Source organism: Poecilia reticulata, chromosome 11 (genome assembly GCF_904066995.2).
Source record: "Poecilia reticulata chromosome 11, P_reticulata-male-v2, whole genome shotgun sequence".
In the NCBI taxonomy this organism is placed as follows: Eukaryota; Metazoa; Chordata; class Actinopteri; order Cyprinodontiformes; family Poeciliidae; genus Poecilia; species Poecilia reticulata.
This window is the reverse complement of record NC_088840.1, coordinates 29916284-29937682: the sequence shown is the minus strand read 5'-3', so window position 1 is coordinate 29937682 and position 21399 is coordinate 29916284. Positions and strand designations below refer to the sequence as shown.

Genomic DNA, 21399 nt, shown 5'->3' with positions numbered 1-21399 from the left:
AAAGGCTCTCCTGGATTGGATGGTTTTTCTAACGCCAGCCAATAGCGTGTCAGCTAACATTGGGCTCGGGTTTCAGCTTCCCGAGCGACATTTTCTTTTGACTGTTGTAAACGTGTTGTCCAAAAAATCTAAAATAATTATTGAATAGACGATTTTTTTTTTCACGAGTAATTAGTCATGTTTCACAGAAAAACCGAGGGATAGCCAGGGATCCACCAGTGGTTGTACTAAAGTAAGAGTAGCGCTACTTCAATGCATTTTTATCCAGGTGAGTAAAAGAAGTTATCCGAAAAAAATGAGTGAAAAAGAATTAAGCACCGAGTAACTGTTCATAAAATCTGATTTAGTATTTATAAATGATGACCAAAATATCAAGTTTGGTGAAAAGCCTAAAATGACGTAAAACTCGTGAAACAAATGCGAAGTACTTCTAATAATATCTACTGCTTACACTTGACCTCCGGGTAGCCCAAAGATTGTGTAGAAACAAGAGGTCTCACTCTGCCATAAACTAGATGTTTTTCTAATACATTTTTGGTTGAACATTGTTTTTCATTCAGTGAAAGTGCTAGCAGTTAGCAACACTTAATAATAATTTTAAATTCTTGGGGGTACTATGACAAAAAAAAAAAATATATATATATATATATATATATATATGTGTGTGTGTGCGTGTGCTTTGGAGTTTCTGTGCTGATTAATTTTTTTTTGGGGGGGAAGTGATAAAAGCTGGTATCTGTATTTCCTCCTTCAGCCCACTGGCTGCAATGTTGACACCTTGAGATGCCATGAGACCTAAATCCTGAACATCATGGCATGGAGTCATCCCAGTTTTCCATGTCTGGCATATAACCATTAATTTTATCTTTTAAACTGGTTCTACTGGTCCTGTGTCCAGACAGAGGGATAATCAGTAGCCCAGCATCATGACCTGTTTGTTCTGAAGATCCTGCAGCTTCTCTTCCTAACCCGGCGCCTCCTCACCCTGACTCTCATACTGACAGGAGCAGGGGTGAAAGTATGGGGGTACGGCAGGGTACTGCATATCTCTAAAAGATTTAGTGGGGCTACGCAGTACCTGCAAGAGAGAGGAGTGGCTGTCAGCTGTAAAAACAATCAATGGGTTCACTGTGCAGCCGTGAGTTCACCCACTAATCAGCCGTGACTGATTAGTTTTTCAAGAACAATCCAAAACACGACTTAATCAGTTAATAAATAGCTTCCCCACCCCATTTCATATTGTTTCTGAACTGTTCTTTGTTAGAGCAGGGCTGCAATACGTCGATCGCGGAAGGTTTTGAGTCGATCTCGGCATCAGGTGACAAACTGAATGCAGCCAGGAGGCTGAGAGCAGCACGTCCTCCTCTGATTGGCTTAAAACGTTCACAACTTTATTAAAGAACAACAACAAAACAATCTACAAAATGTGTTCAAATTAATGACTCAACAACAATAATGATCTCAGTGATTATTGTTTCAACAAGGTGTTGAAACGTTTCGGTTCCATAACCAAAGTAACCAGCAGAGCAGGAGGTTAAAATGAACTAACCAACCACCGCTGAGTTCATGAGGTTTATTAATGATGCAACATAAAATATCAAGCCTGAAAACCTGATATCATAACGGACTGAATGTTTTTAACGTAATCTCCGGCCGGCCTGAGGAGAGCAGAAGGTTGCCATGGCAACGGGTGTGTTTAAATGACAGAGAGAGTAAAAAGGTGCGACTGGTTTAGAGTTGATCACCTGTTCAGGTTATTTGTTTAACTAAGTATTTAACAAACAAATGGCTTCTACCGGGATAATTATGTCAAATTAAATTAATTGTCTAATATAAAAAAAATAATAGTTTTATTGATCTCTGGCATCTGGCTTTGAGCTCAGAGTCTGAGAGGCTTTTCCTTCATATCAAACTGATTGTTTTGCCTCTTATTTAGTGGAAATATTGATGTTGATGAGATTTTCTCCAAAATAATAACCTTTTCCAACCTTTATAGCTCCACTGATGAAAATGAGGCTCTAACATTCACAAATGAAATAAAATCCAGTCCAACATCTGGTTTGAGGTGATTCCTCTGGAACCTGTTGGAGGAAAAACATCCCAACTTCAGAAGATGAGCTTTAACCTAACAGAGCTCTGTGGTTCCTCCTGTCAGTATGAGAGTCAGGGTGAGGAGGCGCCATGTTAGGAAGAGAAGCTGCAGGATCTTCAGAACAAATAGGTCATGATGCTGGGGTACTGATTATCCCTCTGTCTGGACACAGGATCAATAGAACCAGTTTAAAAGATAAAATGAATGGTTATATGCCAGACATGGAAAACTGGGATGCTCTCCATGCCATGATGTTCAGGATTTAGGTCTCATGGCATCTCAAGGTGTCAACATGGCAGCCAGTGGGCTGAAGGAGGAAATACAGCTTTATTTTGTAGCAGTTCAAGAGCTTCCAGCTTTTATCGCTTCAAAAAAATTAATCAGCACAGAAACTCCAAAGCACACAAAGAAGCAATATATATATATAGGTCATGATAACAAACTTTGCTGGACAATTAATTGTCTAAAGAAATTATTGCGATAAACGATAATATTGTTTCAAGACCTTCTGACACTGATTTAATGGAAATGACTAATAATGCCTGTGATTTCTTGATATTTATTTTCAAAATAACACATAACACTGGAACTGATAAGCTAAATAAACTAAACAACCAAAAACAAAAATAAAACGTATCCTCAGTCTCCATTAACAAAAAACGTACTTGAATAAAAACTAAACAACATGAAGCCAAAGTGGAAATAAATACTGCATTCAACCAAAAGAGTGCAGATTATAAAGTCTGTATTGTCCTTCAGTAATCAGTAGATTTAAATAGAGAAGATGATCACATCCACTACCTGATGCAATAATTCACTCTACACCAGTTTTTGCCCCCATTTTCCCCTCATGACGATCTGAGATCGATGGCCGATCTAACCGATCCTCCTGCGGTGTGTGTTGTTACGGTAGATCGTCAGCCGCTCCGATCTAAATCAGGGTTTTTCCCCGACTGGGAGCTTAACGCTGAATGTGACAGGCAGCCAATCAGAAAGCCGGATTCTCCTCCTGCTTTCTGAGGGGAAATTACGGAGGAGAATCCCAAACAGCTGATGCAGTGAAAACCGAAGTCCAGCGGACATCGGAGATGATATGTGGAAACAACATTAATATTTATTCAACATTTGGTGTAAAGAATATAAAAACGACCAGGAGAGGAGTTGGAGCCAAATTACTACCAGCTGATGAACCCGGTAAGTTTTCAGCTGTTCTTCGTTAACGTGACATAAATAAATTATAATGATTTTCATTCAGTCAGGACTTTACGCTGAGCCACATCATCACAGGTAGATTCTAGTGAAGCATCGATTAATGCCTGATTTAAATTAGTTAACTGGACTTGGAGCCATTATTTTGGGCCCATGTGGCTGGACACCACACGGCACGACGAACCTGATCGAACCTGATCGAACCCGATCGAACCCGATCGAACCTGATCCAACCGTCATACCTGGGATTTCTGTCGGCTAATGTGTGTCTCAGGGTTTGAAAATGGGTGGACAACTCGTGTGCGCTGGACATTAGACTAAGGAAATGAGGAAGGGAGGGACAGTGGAGAGACCGGAGCCTTTTTCATTCAGTGTCATCAACAGAAAGAAAAAAAGGCAGGAAGAGACGATAAACCGATAATTAAAATGAGGTCGATAGGTTTAATTTATTGCGCGATTAGTTGATTTATCGTTTATCGCGACAGGCCTATATATATACTTTTGTGTAATAGTACCCCCAAAAATGTAAAACTACTTTCACCCCTGGACAGGAGGTTTTCAGGCTTGATATTTTATGTTGCATCATTAATAATCCTCATGAACTCAGCGGTGGTTGGTTAGTTCATTTTAACCTCCTGCTCTGCTGGTTACTTTGGTTATGGAACCGAAACGTTTCAACACCTTGTTGAAACAATAATCACTCAGATTATTATTGTTGTTGGGTCATTAATTTGAAAACGTTTTGTTGATTTTTTTTGTTTGTTCTTTAATAAAGTTGTGAACGTTTTAAGCCAATCAGAGGACGACGTGCTGCTCTCAGCCTCCTGCTGCGTTCAGTTTGTCACCTGATGCCGAGATCAACTCAAAACCTCCAGCGATCCACGTGTTGCACCGCTGCTCTAGTAAAGCACGAACAGTTCAGACACAATATGAAATGGGGATAAAGTTATTTATTAACCGACTAAGTCGTGTTTTAGATTGTTCTTGAAAAACGAATCAGTCACAGCTGATTAGTGGGTGAACTCACGGCTGCACAGTGAACCCATATTTACAGCAGACAGCCGCTCCTCTCTAGCAGGTACTGCGTCCCCCCACTAATCCTTTAGGGGTAGCAGCACCTGCCGTGCCCCCTTACTTTCACCCCTGATAATATTATTATTAAGGTGAAAGTAAAAAGTACAGAGCAGCATGCCTACTCAGAAGTAATCTTTGGTTTAAAAGATACCCATGTGACTTCTCTCCACCTCTGGGATGCACTGCACTGTAAAGAGCTGCTTGGATTGGGATTATTAATAAGTAAACCCAAATGATGGAGACTGAAGTGTCTATTTATTGCAGATCATTTCTGTCAGATAGTCGCCTGGTTTTCTGCTGTTATTTCATAAATGATCTCTGGTATCGTACCGTACGCAGACGCTATTTGGTCCACTGTTTCACTAAAGGGTGTTTTACAAACCCATATTTAATGACCAGCTCCGCTCTTTCCGCTGTTTTCCGGTTTTATTTGTTTCTGTGCCGTTTTTAAAGAACAGTCAGGTTGTGTCTGAGTTAGTGGGTCGTTTCTCTGTGCGGTTCTGGATCTGCTGCTTCTTCTCTGCTGTCTGTTGAAAACGTCTCAGCATTGGAGAAACTGGAAGGAGTTAGGAAAACGTAACCGATGGTCAGGATGGCAAACCCAGCATGATGCTTCTGCCGCCACTGGCCCTTTGGCTCCTACGGAGTCTGCTGCCCCCTGGAGGTCCAGTGGTGAACTGCTGCTAGCTCTGGGTAGCTCCTCAGAAAACAGTCCATTACATTTATAAAGTTCTGATTTCTTCTTACCTTATTGTTTCACAGATTATCTTTTGTAATATAAGTGAATAATCAGTATTTGTACAGACTACATATTTACTCTTTATCAGTCCTGATTTATTTGATTCCATTAGTTTTGTGATAAAAATAATAATTTAAAAGGATTTTATTTTCTTTCAAAAAATACCGACCATCATCCATCTGCTGTTGCCACGGTGATGGTCTCATTCAGACGGCTCAGCTGAAGTTTATCCTGCCATTGACTTTTCTCAGCCCATTAACCTCAGCTCCTCTTTGCTGCTTCATTGATGATGATGATGATGATGATGATGACGATGATGATGATGATGATGATGATGATGATGATGATGATGACGACGTCGTCTATGATGGCTGTGTTTGGATGTGACCTTCTAAGAGCCGTTATGGTTTCCTCCTGAAACTGAAGCAGATAGAAATGTCCCGGTTGGTTTTAGGAGGAAGCAGATTGAGGTCATTTCCTGTCAGTAGACGACTTGCTGTTTTCCGGTTTTATGAGAAAGCATCAGTTTTGTAGATGTTGGTCGTACAAGCTGATGATCTTTGACCTGGGAATAGTTCCGGTTCATCCCAACAACCAGGGCCGACCCACAGTGTTCTGAGGCCTTCAGCAGAATTGGACTTGGGGCCCGGTCCCCACTGGCAGCATTGGTCCCCACTGGCAGCATTGGTCCCCACTGGCAGCATTGGACGTTTAGTTAGCTGAGCTAGCTAAACACAAAGCATCAGAGCACCTTGGTAGTCAAACCATCATTCTTTACAGTTTTTCTTTACATTTCTTTAAGTTTTAAATTTAAATTCTGTATAAAATATTTAAATGTATCTTGGCTGGAACTGTATCAACAGTGGTGGGTACACTTCTGCTAATGCGCTAACGGCGGAGCTAGTATTTCATTTAGTAGCTTAGCGAACACTGAAAACATTTAGCACACTTAGCTTCCCAGAAATAAATCTTAAAGCAAAACCAACAGCAATAAAACTGAAACCCTGAGTGAAACGACTGATCCAAAGAATCCAACTTCACGGAGAGGCGATGATAAATACTTTAATACAGACTGAGTCACTGGTCTAACGGTGGGCGGTGATAAGCGTGGCACTTTAGCATTAGCTTCCCTTAAATACCATGTTAGCATAGCCTTTTAGCGTTAGTGGAGCTAAAGTTTTCAATTAACGCTGTAAGTGCTGGTAACATTTTAGTTTGTAGTGTCCAGCACTGTTTCATAATATTCTCAACACAAATGACATTTTTGGTCTGTTGTCATTTAGCGGGGCGCCCCCTGCTGGTTGGGGGTTTGTTTAGGCCTGCGACCCGCCCCTGCATCCTCTTCTTCTCCTCATCCACCTTCCGCTCCTGCAGCTTCACTGCAAGGTTTGCTTCTGCCCTACATAAGAGCAGAGTTCTGCTTTGCATCCGATTTGGTGCACATGTGCAGCTCTGTGCGCCTCTGACTGCAGAGTGGCGCTAACTGCAGCGTGCAGATGGAAGCATGTTTAGTTTCTGCTGCCTGCCGTCATGACGGCGCATGCTGCGGCCATGACGAGAGGAAGAAAAGCGGTGGTTTCTGGGTGTCACAGCGCCGCTGCCCTCTGCCTCCGCGCTCCTTATATGGGAAAGGAATCAGGCTGAGAGGGGCGGAAACACGCCGCGGTGCCAGCCGGGTAAATTCACTTCATCCAGGAAGAAACCCACCGAGGCTCTGTCTGCGCTGCAGTCTGCACACCCTGCGACAGAACACGGACCAAATACTGCTAGACCCAGTTAGCAGGTAGGCCGAACCGGAACGCATGTCACTGGTTTCTCTGCGTTTACTGGTGAGGGGAACAAAGCGGAACTGGGAGCGGCTGGTCGGACGGAGAGGAGACAGACGGAGAAATCAGGAACTTCAGGGAGGGAGCGACCCGGAAAACAGATTAACGGTGTTTATTCCGTCCAGATAATCGAACCGGCTCGGTTCTGCCGCAGTCAGCTGACCCATTTCAGTGCTCCCAACAGAACCAGCCGGGTTAAATAAGCTGTTCTGACCCCCTCCCGCTGCAGCGGCTCTGTTTTCAGACGGTGTTCTGGATGGTTTGGTAACCCCTGCAGATGGTTCCTCGGTTCTGAAGCGGCTTCCCGCACAGAACCAACAGAACTGTTGATTCAGTTCTGGCCGGTGGTACTGGTTCTGGGTCTGAAGGTAGCGGGTCGGGTCGGTTAGCCGGGTCTACATCTAACGGGACGCAGATGTGAACTCAACACCCCGGCGCTGCTAGCTTAGCTTTAGCCTGACTGGCAAATCTCATTAACAACGTCAGCAGCCTGGACGTGATTTGTGGCCCACCTGTGGTCCAGGTGAAGGCTGCGCGCTGCTGGGTGTGTATCCCTCCGCGGCCGGAACACCCTGGACGCGCCCTGCTTTCTGTCTGTCCCCCTCCGCGGGTCAAACCCCACAGGCCAACCCAGAAGGTTCCAGGCTGGTTCTGCTGGGATGGAACCGGAACCTTTTGGGTTCTGCAGAAGCTGTCCGGGTTGACGGGAAGTGAATCCTGCAGGAGCTTTGCTACCTTCAGGATTTCTCTGCAGGTCAGCCAGGATGCTGTTCTGTTGGGTCGACTCGGTTTTGCTGAAGTGGATCAGAACCGCAGCTTTTCTGCTTTTGGACCAAATTGAGTTTTTCCACTGGTTTCTGTGGTTTAATTTCCAGTTATTCAGCAACTTCCTGTTTCAGCTCCATTGGTAACACGCCTGATCCGAGAGTTCAGAACCAGACCTGCCTGCTGGCTTCTGATTGGCTCCTCAGTTTTCCTGCTGAAGCTGTTTACTTCCTGTCTGTCCCCGGAAGCCCCGCCCCCTGCAGGTGAGTCAGTCACCTGGGAGCCCCACCCTGCCTGAAGGCGTCACCACTGGTTAACGTTTAACTGGTTTAATCATGAAGGTCCAAAGTGACACAGAGCCTCATTACTGGGTTCCGGATCAGAACCAGACAGGCATCCAGTTCTTCCCAGGTTCTCTCTCCTTCGGGATTCTGACTTCATAAAGTCGGGTTTTTGTAAATTCCTGGGAAACTCCAGTTTATTCCTGGTTCTGACCCGTTTCTCCTCAGAACCGCCGGCCGGACCGGCTTCCTGCAGCTTCAGCTGGGATTTCCCGCCCGTCTCTTTCCTGGAACTCGATCTGGTTGAGTCCAGACCTGCAGCCGCCGAGTTGCGTTTAAACCTTTTCCTGATGGTCAGTTTGGTTAAAGAAAAGGATCCAGGAGAATCAGCTGGATCCTTGGTGTACAAACATTTTGTCACATGAAAAATACGTTTTCAAAGTCACATGTTTACATACATGACGATAATTTAAAAACTTTTTTTAATGTTTTTCCTCGTTAAATTAAATCATCCAGTTTGTTTATTTTGGTCTCGATTGAAGAAAACAGACAAAATATTTCATATTTTTTTCAGTAAAAACAGGAAGTGGGAGGTCTTCATCTGAAAACACTTCCTGTAGAGTGTAACGATCGATCAGTGGTTGCGTGTAGTCCTGGTTACCATGGCAACACAATAAATGTTTATGTCGTCTAATATATTTTAATAGATTTTAAGTTGATCAGTGTTTTTGTCCCGATTTATTTGATCTGTGGCCGCTAACGGCCCCCGACCCTCACTTTGAACACCCTTGGTGTGGCCGGCTGGTTCTGGGCGTGATCTCTGCGGAACCAGTAGCCCAATCAGAACCGACCCGATCGGCGGTATCAGCAGAACCGCCTGGTTGTTGTGGAAAGTTTCCTGATCCTTTAATGAGCTGCAGCTCGTTAAGAGCTCAGCGGCCCGTTAACGAGCTGCTGACCCAAACCCGTTCTGGAGGAGCAGAACCCGGCCCACTGGTTCTGGCTGGACCGACTCCTTCTGGATCAGAACCGCTGCAGCCGTGTCACTTCCTGTTTCCTGTCTCCTGCAGGAATGGCGGCGGAGCTGGCGAGTCTGGTGCAGCGGCTGGAGGTGGCAGTGGGTCGGCTGGAGGCCGTGTCGGGCCCGCCGGGCGGCGCCGCAGGTTCTGCTGGGGGAGGTAAGCCGGGCTTGATCCACCTTGGACCGGTTCTGGTTCTCCTGAAGGTTCTACTAAACAAAAGAATTCACAGGTCCAGTTAGAACCGGTTCTGTTCTGGGACAGGCAGGTCCGGATCAGAACCGGTCTGGATCAGGACCGGTCTGGATCAGAACCGGTTTGAGTCAGAACCGGTCTGGATCAGGACCGGTCTGGATCAGAACCTGTTTGGATCAGAACTGGTCTGGATCACGACCGGTCCGGATCAGAACCGGTTTGGGTCAGAACCTGTTTTGATCAGGACCGGTTTGGATCAGAACTGGTCTGGGTCACGACCGGTCCGGATCAGAACCGGTCCGGATCAGAACCGGTCTGGATCAGGACCGGTCTGGATCAGAACCGGTTTGAGTCAGAACCGGTCTGGATCAGGACCGGTCTGGATCAGAACCTGTTTGGATCAGAACTGGTCTGGATCAGAACCGGTTTGGGTCAGAACCTGTTTTGATCAGGACCGGTCCAGAACAGAACCGGTTTGAGTCAGAACCGGTCTGGATCAGAACCGGTTTGGATCAGAACCGGTCTGGATCAGAACCTGTTTGAGTCAGAACCGGTCCGGATCAGAACCGGTTTGGATCAGAACCGGTCTGGGTCAGAACCTGTTTGAGTCAGAACCGGTCCGGATCAGAACCGGTTTGGATCAGAACCGGTCTGGATCAGGACCGGTCCGGATCAGAACCGGTCCGGATCAGAACCGGTCTGGATCAGGACCGGTCCGGATCAGGACCTGTTTGAGTCAGGACCGGTCTGGATCAGGACCTGTTTGAGTCAGGACCGGTCTGGATCAGGACCGGTCCGGATCAGAACCCTGTCCGTTCCCTCCTAGCCGTGGCGGCGTTCGTGGAGGCGTATGATGACATCATCAGGGGTCCCGTGGCGCAGTACGTCGCCCTGAGTCAGCAGATTGGAGGAGACGTCCAGAAACACGTAGGTCCCCCCACCTCTCCCCCCCTCCCTCCCACCAGCAGGCGGGGCGTCGCCGTGGAGACGGCGTTGCCATGGTAACCCTGCTCTGTGCTCCTCCTCAGGCGGACATGATGAAGCAGGCGTTCTGCAGCCAGAGGCAGCTCCTCGCCACCGCTTCCTCCTCCCAGAAGCCCTCAGACGTGAGTCCAGAACCGACCCGACCCGGTTTGGTTCTGACAGCGGCAGCAGACGGTTGGTGGTTCTGACCCGTTTAGTCGGATCCAAACCTCTGCAGCTGTTTATGGTTCTGAAAGTCGATCAGAACCATCTAAAACTCGATCCAGATGGAACCAGAACCCGGTTCTGTCTGAACCATCCCGACCCGGGAGCCTCGGACCCACCATGAAGGTCCAGTTGTCCTCCATGTCTATAGTTTTTAGAGGGTTGGTTCTGACCCAGTTCTGCTGATTTAACACCAGCTGACCATTTGGACCCAGCAGTAGTTCTACTGGTTCCTTAAACAGAACCATGTATCTGGCCCGGTACCACAGCGGTCCATTTAAACCGAGCCAGGTCATTCTAGACCGTTAACTCGTAAACAAAACAGAGGTTCTGATTGGCTCCTGGTGTCGGCCCGGTTCTGTCTGAGCAGCAGAACCTCTGGGTGAGGTCAGAGGTCAAACCAGAACCAAGAGGGGAATCTGCTGCTGCTCTGATGTTACTGATGATGTCACTGTCTTACTGATGATGTCATCCTCCCTCTGCCCCCCAGCCGGTTCTGACGGCGCTCCTGCAGCCCGTCTCCAAGGCGATCCAGCAGGTCCAGGCGTTCCGGGAGCAGAACCGGACCTCTCCGCTCTTCAACCACCTGTCTGCAGTCAGCGAGAGCGTTCCCGCCCTGGGATGGGTTGCCATGGTAACGCCCCGACTGTGTGTGTGTGGTTCTGAATGGGTTCGTGTTCACAGTTCACCGCTGGTTCGTTTGGAGCGAATGTGTGATGCCGTTGCTTAGCGACCGTCGGCGTCTGGTAGAAACTAACGGTTCTGGTTCCGTCAGGCTCCGAAGCCCGGTCCGTACGTGAAGGAGATGCAGGACGCCGCCATGTTCTACACCAACCGGGTCCTCAAGGACTACAAGGAGAAGTCGGTGCAGCTGCCTCCTGTTTCCTGTCCAGACAGGAAGTGGGTTCCTCATGTCTCCTGTCCCTTCCTGTCCCTGCAGAGACAAGATGCATGTGGACTGGGTGAAGGCCTACGTCTCCATCTGGACCGAGCTGCAGAACTACATCAAGCAGCACCACACCACCGGCCTGAGCTGGAGCAAGACGGTGAGTAACCGGGCCGGAACCGGACCCGGACCAATTCCATCCCTTTATTTGTCGCTGACGTCCATCTTGTCTCGCCGTCCTCAGGGTCCGGTCGCTGCGGCCTCTGTGGCTCCGGCCGGCGGCCCCCCGCCCCCGCCGGGCCCCCCCCCTCCACCCGAGGAGCTGAGCGGCGCCCCAGGAGGCGGCAGCGGCGGCGGCGGCGCCACCAGCAGGAACGCTCTGTTCGCCGCCATCAACCAGGGATCCGACATCACCAGAGGTCAGAGGTTAATCGACCAAAAAATATAATAAATTTATATAAAGATGTATTTTTATAAATGTCTTTTGTATTTGAGAAATTCAGTTATTTATGTTTTTCACAGAAAAATGTTTAATAAAAAGGAAAATAAATTATTTGCATTTACCGTATTTTCTGGACTATAAGGCGCAGGCTAAAACATACGGTCAACAAAACAAAGGGAACAGAAACAAAGCAGGAAGTTCAGTTGAACTTTATTCCACTATGTAACAAAACACGTTATTTTTATTCTTCTTCCTCAAATCCATCAAAGTCCTCAGACATACCAGGTTCCCCCTCATCGTTGTCGGAGTCGGTCTCGTTTCCAGGTTCAGCAACGATGCGGCTTTAGTGAAGCTCTGATAACAGTGAGGCAGATGCATCAGCCCAGGCATCCAGTCCATCCACACCTGGCGGCGTAACTCGCCCGGCGCCGCCGCCCCGTCTCAGTAAACGTGTGTTCAGTCTGTCGTCCATCGCTCCCTCGCAGCTTCTGTTTACACCGATGTCCAGCGGTTGGAGTTTTTTGTTAATCCTCCCGGAATGACGGCAAACATTAGTTTGCTTCACTTCCTTTTCCACAGCAGCAGTGAGATGAGCGGCATGGAGTCACAGATGAAGAGAGACGGTGATGATGGAAAAACCTGTCTGGTTTTTACCGAGGCTGCAGAACTCTGACAACAATCCTGATCGGTTTATCGCTGCCAGCGAACTGCTGCACACGTTACGTCCTGCTGCACACGTGACGTCCTGCTGCACACGTTACGTCCTGCTGCACACGTTACGTCCTGCTGCACACGTTACGTCCTGCTGCACACGTTACGTCCTGCTGCACACGTTACGTCCTGCTGCACACGTTACGTCCTGCTGCACACGTGACGTCTCAGTCGGGGACGGATGTTGGAATTCAGTCCACACATCAGGAGCACTGCTGATGTTTGAGAACATTTAAGGCTTTTAGGTCCCTTATAGTCCGGAAAATACGGTAATAATATCAATACTATTAAATTTAAGGTTTAAGTCTCTAATATTTTCCATTGCTGTGGTTCCACTGAGGTTCTGTTGAGGTTCTGTTCGGTTCCGCTGCAGCAGCTTCACTCTGATTTTTAACCCTTTCAGGCCTGAAGCACGTCAGTGACGACCAGAAGACCCACAAGAACCCGGCGCTGAGGGACCAGGGGGGCCAGGCGGGCCAGGCGGCCTCGGTGCGTACCGGACCCAAACCGTTCTCCGCCACGCCCCGACCCGCCGCACCGACCCGCACGCTGCCGCCGGTTCTGGAGCTGGAGGGAAAGAAGTGGAAAGTGGTGAGTGGGTGGTTCTGGTGGCTCTGTGCATCTGGAGCTGTGAGCGCTCTGACCCGCTGGTTCTGGTTCTGGTTCTGCAGGAGAACCAGGAGGGGGCCCAGGGCCTGGTGATCAGCAACACGGAGCTGAAGCAGGTGGTCTACGCCTTCAAGTGCAACCAGAGCACGCTGCAGGTCAAAGGCAAAATCAACTCCATCACCATCGGTAAGAGCTCAGAACCGGGTCAGAACCTTTAGGTCCACTCCAGGTTTAATCCACAATCATTCAGGATTAAAACTCAGATTTAATCCCGTTACTTTCCTGGTTCATTTCCTGTGTTGCTGTGAGGAAGCAGCTCCCCCTGCTGGCCGTTTTTAGGAATCACTCATTGAATCGTTGACCAGAAAACGGAGCCGAACAAACTTTCAATACAAAGTTTATATTTTACGTTTATTTGTACATCAGAAGCTTTTTAAATTGTGAAACTGTTTAAATGAGGAAACTTTCGCTTCAGGTTTTTCTAAAAGATATCTGCTCAGCTGACCAATCAGAGCGCTGGGCAGTGATTCAGGACGCCTGATTGGCCGATGAAGCTCCAGCAGATTTAAAAGTTAAAGCCGTATTTTGAGATTTGAGCCGTGATGTAATAAAGCGCTGCTGATCCTCAGACAGCTGTAAGAAGATGGGCCTGGTGTTCGACGACGTCGTCGGCATCGTGGAGGTCATCAACTGCAGAGACGTCAAGGTCCAGGTGCGTACGTCTCCTGGTTCTGGACCCGGTCCTGGTTCTGGACCCGGTCCTGGTTCTGGACCCGGTCCTGGTTCCAGCTGCTGACCGGCCCGTCTCTCTGCAGGTCATGGGGAAAATCCCGACCATCTCCATCAACAAGACGGACGGCTGCCATGTTTACCTGAGCAAAGACTCGCTGAGCTGTGAGATCATCAGCGCCAAGAGCTCCGAGATGAACATCCTGGTTCCCAACAAGGACGGAGAGTTTGTGAGTAACTCGGAACCGGTTCCGGTCCAACACAGTCTCCTCAAAAAAACGGGGTCAGGCGGATTACCTCTGAGCAGTCAGTGTCTTACCTGGAGAATCCAACTGCAGACGGTCAGCCATGTTTGGACCCGTTTCGGTTCTGGTTTCAGTCGGGACGGGAACTGTTGATCCGGTCGGACCGAGCCGTCAGACGAAACGATCTGAATTTAGCTGAAATGTTTATGAAGCTAACAGGAAGTCAGAAGTCTGTTTGATTGATTAGAGCAGATTATCAAGCTTAGACTTCAGACTCGACTTGACCTTTGACCTGGACTCGTGTTCGATGTTTTTTTATCTATAATGAATCTCCTGGCTGCTTGTCTTATTGTGAAAGGATGAACCTGACTATTAGCCAGTGACATTACCGGATTGTTATGGGATGCTATCGTCTCCTAGCAACCAGCTCATGCTAGCTGCAGCGTCATAATAATGACTACATGAATGTATCGTCACCTGAACGCTTTGAATCATTTCAGAACAAAACAAACGTAAATGACCTCTGACCTGCTCGTGTTGCTAAGCTAACGGCTATGCTGCATGAACACTTCCTGCTGGAAACATCAAAATAAAAGCTGTTGCTTAGTTTGGTTGAACTGGTTTGTCCTTCCTGTCCTCCAGACGGAGCTTCCCGTTCCGGAGCAGTTCAAGACCGTCTGGGATGGCCAGAGGCTCGTTACCACAGCAACGGAGATCGCAGGCTAGGCGGCGCCCCGCCCCCTCACCACCTGACTGATTGACCCCGCCCACCAGCTGATGTCCCACTGTAGACTGAGATTCAGACCTCATGAGTTAACCCCGCCCCCTGCCTCCTATCAGCCAATCACAGCTGCAGCTGACCCTTCATTAGCCAATGAGAGGGCTGCTCGTGCCTGGAGCAGAACCTCCAGCCAATCGGCAGCAAACAGCTGAGAGCGTAGATTAGATTCTCAGCAGCCAATCAGCCGTCAAGACGCTTCCTCGTTTCCTGCTCCACTTCCTGTTTCATTATTATGCAACTTCCTGTTAAAGCACCTAGAAAACCAACTAAAGCGTCACTTTGCTTCTGCTGAGTTCAATCCGGTTCAAACAATCCAGATCAGGTGGGAATGAAGCTCCAGGTTTCCCAGGACATTCCCGAGCGTTAGCATCATTCCATGTTGGAGACAGGAAGCTGCACCTTGCTTCACCTGGAGGTGGTGACCAATCTGTAAACAGGTTTTTTCTTTTCTTTGTTTTTGGGTCCAAATTGAAATGTTCTCATCAGTGCTGAGTCATTAAAACGTTGCAATAACAGCAGGAAGTTTGTGTCTTTATTGGGTTAAACAGCATCATTCACAACAGGAAGCTAAAATCACCTGGAAACAATCAGTGCGAAAGAGGAGTTTCTGCAGCGGCGCCCTCTGCTGGTCTACCTGAGGAGGGGCAGCAGGTTGGCAGTGAACCACTCCCTGCTGAACTGGAGGTGGTCGCCGTCTGTGGAGAGGAAGACCAGCTTGTGGGCTTCATCCATGGCGGCCAGGCCCAGACGGTCCTGCAGGAACACGGTTCAACGGTTTAAACCGAGTCCAGACGAGAAAACATCCACACAGTTCAGAGGTCAAAAGGTCTAATCCCCTCCAGGTTTAACAGGACGGTTATGATTTTAATGTTTTATGTTTAAACTCTTCCTGCATGTCAGCCTGAAGCAGATTCATGAGGAAATAACTGGACTGACAAAAACCAGAACCTTCTGCAATATTTTCCCTCAGTCAGCTGAACTAAACTATTTAAAACTGCAAACTTCACAAAACATTTTGGGAAAAGACGGCTGGTGTTTCAGGTTCTAAAAAACATTTATAGATATAAGATGTAAATGACCATAAAAAGTAAGAATATAGAAACTAAAACTGCTAAAATGAGCATTTTATGTCTGTTTTTAAAACATTTGTTGGTTCTGAACTTTTAACCAAAAGGATCTGCAGAACATCAGGGAGCTTCAGCTGGAAGCCCTGACCTCTGACCTGACCTCTGACCCCTCCAGCAGCAGCCGTTTGTGAACATTCAAGTAGAAAAATAATGTTTTGCACTAATTGACTTTAAAATTGAAGGAATAATTTTTTATTAAAATCTTAGTTCCTCTAACTCAGTGGAGCCCAAAGTGGGTCCTGGAGGCTCCTGCGTGTTTTATTCCCTCCCAGGTTCAACACACCTGGATCACATGAAGCTGCTGAGAGGCCAGAGAGGAACACGGACCTGCTGGTCAGAGAGGAACACGGACCTGCTGGTCAGAGTGAAACACGGACCTGCTGGTCAGAGTGAAACATGCCGGACCTCCAGGATCTAAATGATCAAACTGTCTCCACAGCAGATTTAAGCTTCAGTTCCATGGTTTCACCAGCAGGGGGCAGCAGAGCGCCAACAGGATCTGCTCCCAGCGCCGGGTTCTGCAGTTCTGTGGTTCTGGTCCGGTTGGACTGTTACCTCTCTGTAGAGGGCGCTCTCCTGCAGCGTCTCCGTCTCCTTGGCCTGGCCCGCCTTCAGGAAGCCAAACCACTGCAGGAGGAAACACATGCAGCTTCATCACCTCAGCCTGTGGGTTTCAACGGGTCGGAACCAGAACCGGGTCGGTTACCTCGGTATCGACAGGGTCCACCACGGTGTCCTGCAGGAACTTCACCATGACGAACTTCTGCAGCTGTTGCAGGTTCTTCCTGTACGTCTCATTGACGACCTGAAACAGACGGGATCCGGGTCAGCGGTTCTGAAGTCGGGGCGGCCGGGTCGGACCGTCACAGCTGAGGTTCTGACCCGCTCCTGGTTGATGTCGGCCAGGAAGAGGCTGTGCTGCTTGTACAGGTCGTCGTTGAGCGGGTCGTGCCAGTACTGGGCCTGAACGAGGCTGAAACCCAAACAGAACCGTCACAGCAGGCAGAACCGGGAAACGGGACGGTCGTCATGGTAACTCACTGCTTCTGGACCAGGTCGCTGTAGGCGCCGCGGTTCAGCGCCTCCCGGATCATGTCGCAGATGTGGGAGCTCTCACCTGGACACCTGGGCAGCCCGTACACACCTGAGCGATCAGAGACAGCTCGCTGTTAGGCGGCCCGGTTCTGGTTCTGGTTCTGGTTCTGCCTGCTGAAAAAGAGCCACTCCTTCCTATTGTCACCCTGTGCTTGTTCAGGATGAGAATCAGAGCATGTGGGTCTGCTAATGCGCTAATAATGGAGCTAATTTTTCATTTAGCGCTTTAGCATTTTGCTAACTTTGGTCATGTTTAGCACATTTAGCTTCCCACAAATTAATTTTTCAGATAAATTCTAAAATGTTCATTTAAATGGTTGAAGTTAGCACTTTATCATTAGCATTGGCTAAATGCTAAGTTGTGGTAGCACTGTATTGTTAGCATAACTAATGTTTGTAGTTAGAGCTTTAGCGTATTTGCTAACTTTGGAAGCGTGTAGCACACTTAGCTTTCCCTTTACGTAAAAGTTTCATATTTTTCTTTACTTTAAAACCTGAGAATGAAAATAAAAGGGAGGTTCTTTAAACATAAATACATTTTCTATAGTGGATGTTTATCAAAATGTATAAGGTGCCTTTTTCTAAAAGTTACGCAACATTTGTGGCTCCAAACAAGTTTTCTTGAGGCTCTTCAGGTTGAAAACGTTGTAGATTCTGACTAAACGCTAAAACTGTTCCCAACAAAACCAGTAAGTAGTCAGACCCCACTGCTGTTAGAGCACTAAACGGTAAAATATCCTGTTTACTTTCTAAGCGTATTCATGCTCATTTTTAATTCTCACACATTTCTTTTAATCGTGACTGTACAATATTGTTCCTGTTTTACGCGCTTTATATTTTTACCTCGGTTTGAGTCTATATGAGAAAAATAGTTTTTCAGGCTGTAAAAATCTGATGGTGTTTCTTCCATATCAACACATGGAAACCTCTGAAACATGAAGCTGAGCTCCTGCAGACTAGCTGCAGCAGAAGTGAAAGTCTGGGCAGTAATGTTGTGAAACTCCCAGCAGGAAGTGAGCTAACCGTAGAGCGTACCTTGATGCTGGCCGCCGACGGAGATCAGCGTTCTCATTGGTGGAGAGGGACAGCGCTGAGCCACGGCTCTCCTGTAGGAGCAGAGGGCAGGAGTCAGACGGAGCTTCCTCATTCAGGCTGAAACCTTCTGAACAAACTGCCGTACAGAAACTGGCCTCCCTGGGAGAAGCCCATGGCGTCGTAGCCGCCCTGCAGCCGGGCGTCCTGCGCCAGCTGGCTGCACACCATCGACACCTGAGTGTTCACGTCCAGGAAGAAACCGTTCTCCGTGTCCTGCAGGACCAACCGTCACTCTGTTGTTAATCACATTTTAATCAAACTACGGCAGCAGAAACGCAGCTTTTTCCACTCCAAACCTCGTCCTGCTGCTGCGTTATTGAATAAATAAACATCTGAGCTCAACAACAACAAACACATTTATGGATTTAATCTGTTCTTCAGGTTCTTCAACCATCAAATTGAAGCAAAAAGTTTCAGGAACTGATCATTCATGGAGCTTCTTTAGACGCTACATGTTTAGCATTGAGACGCTATTTTAGGATAGCATAGCTTCACTGACAGGCTAACCTCTTTTAGCACAACTTGCACACACCAAGCTTTCCCAGCATCCAATCAGATTGATTAGAGCGGAAATTAAAACCCAGAGACTCATCGCTGCTGTTAGCGACGTAGCTGCTGTTAGCGACGTAGCTGCTGTTAGCGACGTAGCTGCTGTTAGCGACGTAGCTGCTGTTGGCTGCTGTTAGCAACGTAGCTGCTGTTAGCGACGTAGCTGCTGTTAGCGACGTAGCTGCTGTTAGCGACGTAGCTGCTGTTAGCGACGTAGCTGCTGTTAGCGACGTAGCTGCTGTTGGCTGCTGTTAGCAACGTAGCTGCTGTTAGCGACGTAGCTGCTGTTGGCTGCTGTTAGCGACATAGCTGCTGTTAGCGACGTAGCTGCTGTTAGCGACGTAACTGCTGTTAGCGACGTAGCTGCTGTTAGCGACGTAGCTGCTGTTAGCGACGAAGCTGCTGTTAGCGACGAAGCTGCTGTTAGCGACATAGCTGCTGTTAGCGACGTAGCTGCTGTTAGCGACGTAGCTGCCGTACCAGAAACACAAAATATTTCACATGAATATAAAATACACAATAGAGACCAATTCTGTTAAAATGTTTACGGCGCTACAATGGGAACCCGTTGCCATGGGAACTGGTTACCTCGACCACATTCTTCCCGATCATCAGAGAGAGAACGTAGATCCCTGGGATCTCCTCCTCAATCATCTTCTTTATGGATCCCATGCTGAGCGGGTTGCAGCAACTGTCACCTGGAGGACACAGAACCGGTAAAGAACCAGGAACAGAACCAGGAACAGAACCGGTAACAGAACCAGGAACAGAACCGGTAAAGAACCGGTACCATGTGCTTTCCAGGCAGCTTCAACCATTTAAATTAGCACTTTAGAATTTATCTGAAAAATTAATTTGGGGGAAGCTAAATGTGCTAAACATCAGAACCAATTTATAACATAATCCAGTAACTTTGTTACCTTCAGTTGTTATAAAATGTTGCATATCAAATATGACCTATAAGAAATTTGTAATTTAACTCCTTGAAATTGGGCCTCTGTCTCTTTAAGAAGCTCCTGCTCTTCCTGAAGCTCCGCCTCCAGGAAGTCGCCCCATCATGGCTCCTCTATTAACCCTTTAATGTTTTCACCAGCGTCGCTCTGAGCAGCAGCTCCTGTAATGAGCTCAGCAGCTGATGCTAAATGCTGCTGGCTAGTCTGAAGGAGCTGAGTGGGGGAGGAGCTACGCCTTGGAGGCGGAGCCAAGTCCACCCAGGCATTTAGCGGCTGAAGGGTTGCCATGGAGACTAAAGGATTCCTCAAACACTCTTGGTTTGTTTTTGATGAGGAAAAACATGAAAGCATGATGGAAAGATCAGAAAAGTGGATTTTACATGATTCCGCCCCTTTAACAGAACCAGTAACAGAACCGGACTGGTAGGAGAACCAGTCAGAACAGAATGGAAGGCTTGATGTAGAGCTACCAGAACCGGAACCGGTCTCAGTCTCTCTGGTTCTGGTTCTGACAGTAGTATGCTGTATTACTGCAGAGCAGACTGACCCATCCCGTGCCACAGAACCAGAGGAACCGTCCCGTTGTTGGTGTCAGGAACTGGACCAGAGGCGACCAGCAGCACCGGAGCAGCCAGGGTCAGGGCGAGGAGGACGGCGGCCATCTTGAAACTGACAACACACAAACACAGGTCCGATTAGCAGCTGGAGATCCAGAACCAGCTGGAGAACCTCCACAAGTCCAGAGGAGCAGAACATGTCGAAGTGAGACCTCCTGTTTGCACACAAGCTTTGTTGTTTTAATGTTTTCAGTCAGAATAATAAACAGGAAGTACGTCAGACGTTACCCTTATGGGTCCCACTGGAAGCATCGGACCCACAAAGTTTATGTCAACTCTGGGTCCAACAGAACCAACAGGATCAACAGAGGCTGACATTTAATCCCAGTTCTGAGACTAGAACTGGGATTAAGGATTATAATCTCAGATCCAGATTATAATTCCATTTATTATTATTATTATTATTATTATTATTATTATATGTACAGGAAAACTATCAGATTGAATCAGGCACTGAACCGTCATAATGAAAGGTTGATGATGATCTCAGGTTCTGGTCTCAGGTTCTGGTCTCAGGTTCTGGTCTCAGGTTCTGGTCTCAGGTTCTGGTCTCAGGTTCTGGTCTCAGGTTCTGGTCTCAGGTTCTGGTCTCAGGTTCTGGTTCCGCTCGTTAATCTGGTCCGGACTCGCTCCTGTGTTTAGACTTCATATCTAATCAGCTCCTGGTTCTGCTCTGGCTTTGGTTCCGTTATGAAATCAGCAGAAAGTCTACAGGAAGCCAGATAATGTCTGTTTGAACGTCTGAGACTAAAGATTATTATGGGATGTTAGTTCACTGCGTCGCTTAACAGCAGCGAAATGACCGAAAACAGACCAATAAAAAATCATCTTTATAGGAACAGAAGCGGCGCTTTGTTTAGATTCATCAAATAAAACCTTAAAATCAGATTCTTCTTATTTATTCAACTTAAATAACATTGAAACTGATAAAACCTGAGAAAACGCAACTCACCGCCTGACTCCACTTCCTGTTTGACCAGCAGCTGGTCACGTGACTCTGTGTTTGGAGTAAGCAGCCAATCAGAAGCCAGCTGAAGAGAAGCTAGCTGTGTTAGCATCCCACAGGTTCTGAAACACCGAACCCGTCCGGCTGCTGAGCCGCTCAGAACCCGGTCCGCCGACATGTTCTGATTCGGTCCGAAACTCCGAGCTATAATCAACAGGCTGCGGTT

At 47.6% G+C, this 21399-nt stretch overlaps 2 protein-coding genes across 6 annotated transcripts; one reads left to right on the top strand and one right to left on the bottom strand.

Moving 5' to 3' along the window:
• Positions 1–132: 132 nt before the first annotated feature.
• On the top strand, positions 133–15306 carry cap1 (CAP, adenylate cyclase-associated protein 1 (yeast)). 4 transcript variants are annotated; one of them, XM_081612853.1, is made up of 13 exons: positions 133–268; positions 9057–9164; positions 10027–10127; positions 10229–10306; positions 10879–11022; positions 11164–11249; positions 11329–11434; positions 11519–11693; positions 12831–13018; positions 13099–13222; positions 13666–13748; positions 13852–13995; positions 14653–15306. In XM_081612853.1, exons 1-13 carry the CDS (start codon positions 253–255, stop codon positions 14734–14736), a joined length of 1437 nt encoding a protein of 478 aa, XP_081468979.1. In that variant the 5' UTR covers positions 133–252; the 3' UTR covers positions 14737–15306. The 4 variants fall into 4 exon arrangements, with proteins under 4 accessions (XP_081468979.1, XP_081468980.1, XP_081468982.1 ...); XM_081612854.1 differs by lacking the exon at positions 133–268 and adding an exon at positions 6728–6897; XM_081612856.1 differs by lacking the exon at positions 133–268 and adding an exon at positions 7027–7048.
• On the bottom strand, positions 15302–21309 carry ppt1 (palmitoyl-protein thioesterase 1 (ceroid-lipofuscinosis, neuronal 1, infantile)). Of its 2 annotated transcripts, none has more exons than XM_017307510.2 (10): positions 21180–21309; positions 20158–20279; positions 19246–19355; positions 18194–18321; positions 18049–18119; positions 16960–17062; positions 16801–16891; positions 16625–16723; positions 16474–16545; positions 15302–15544 (listed from the first exon to the last, which is right to left on the bottom strand). In XM_017307510.2, the coding sequence occupies exons 2-10, from the start codon at positions 20270–20272 to the stop codon at positions 15422–15424; spliced, it is 912 nt and encodes a 303-aa protein (XP_017162999.2). In that variant the 5' UTR covers positions 20273–20279; positions 21180–21309; the 3' UTR covers positions 15302–15421. The 2 variants fall into 2 exon arrangements, with proteins under 2 accessions (XP_017162999.2, XP_017163001.2); XM_017307512.2 differs by lacking the exon at positions 15302–15544 and adding an exon at positions 16238–16270.
• Between the last annotated feature and the right edge of the window lie 90 nt (positions 21310–21399).

Coding starts and splice junctions, on each gene's coding strand:
- cap1 (XM_081612853.1), top strand. Junction 10,128..10,228: donor GAGGAGACGTCCAGAAACAC/GTAGGTCCCCCC, acceptor GCTCCTCCTCAG/GCGGACATGATGAAGCAGGC. Junction 11,694..12,830: donor GGGATCCGACATCACCAGAG/GTCAGAGGTTAA, acceptor TAACCCTTTCAG/GCCTGAAGCACGTCAGTGAC.
- ppt1 (XM_017307510.2), bottom strand. CDS start 20,272: ATGGCCGCCGTCCTCCTCGCCCTGACCCTGGCTGCTCCGGTGCTGCTG. Junction 17,063..18,048: donor CGTCGGCGGCCAGCATCAAG/GTACGCTCTACG, acceptor CTGATCGCTCAG/GTGTGTACGGGCTGCCCAGG. Junction 16,724..16,800: donor CCGACATCAACCAGGAGCGG/GTCAGAACCTCA, acceptor CGTCTGTTTCAG/GTCGTCAATGAGACGTACAG.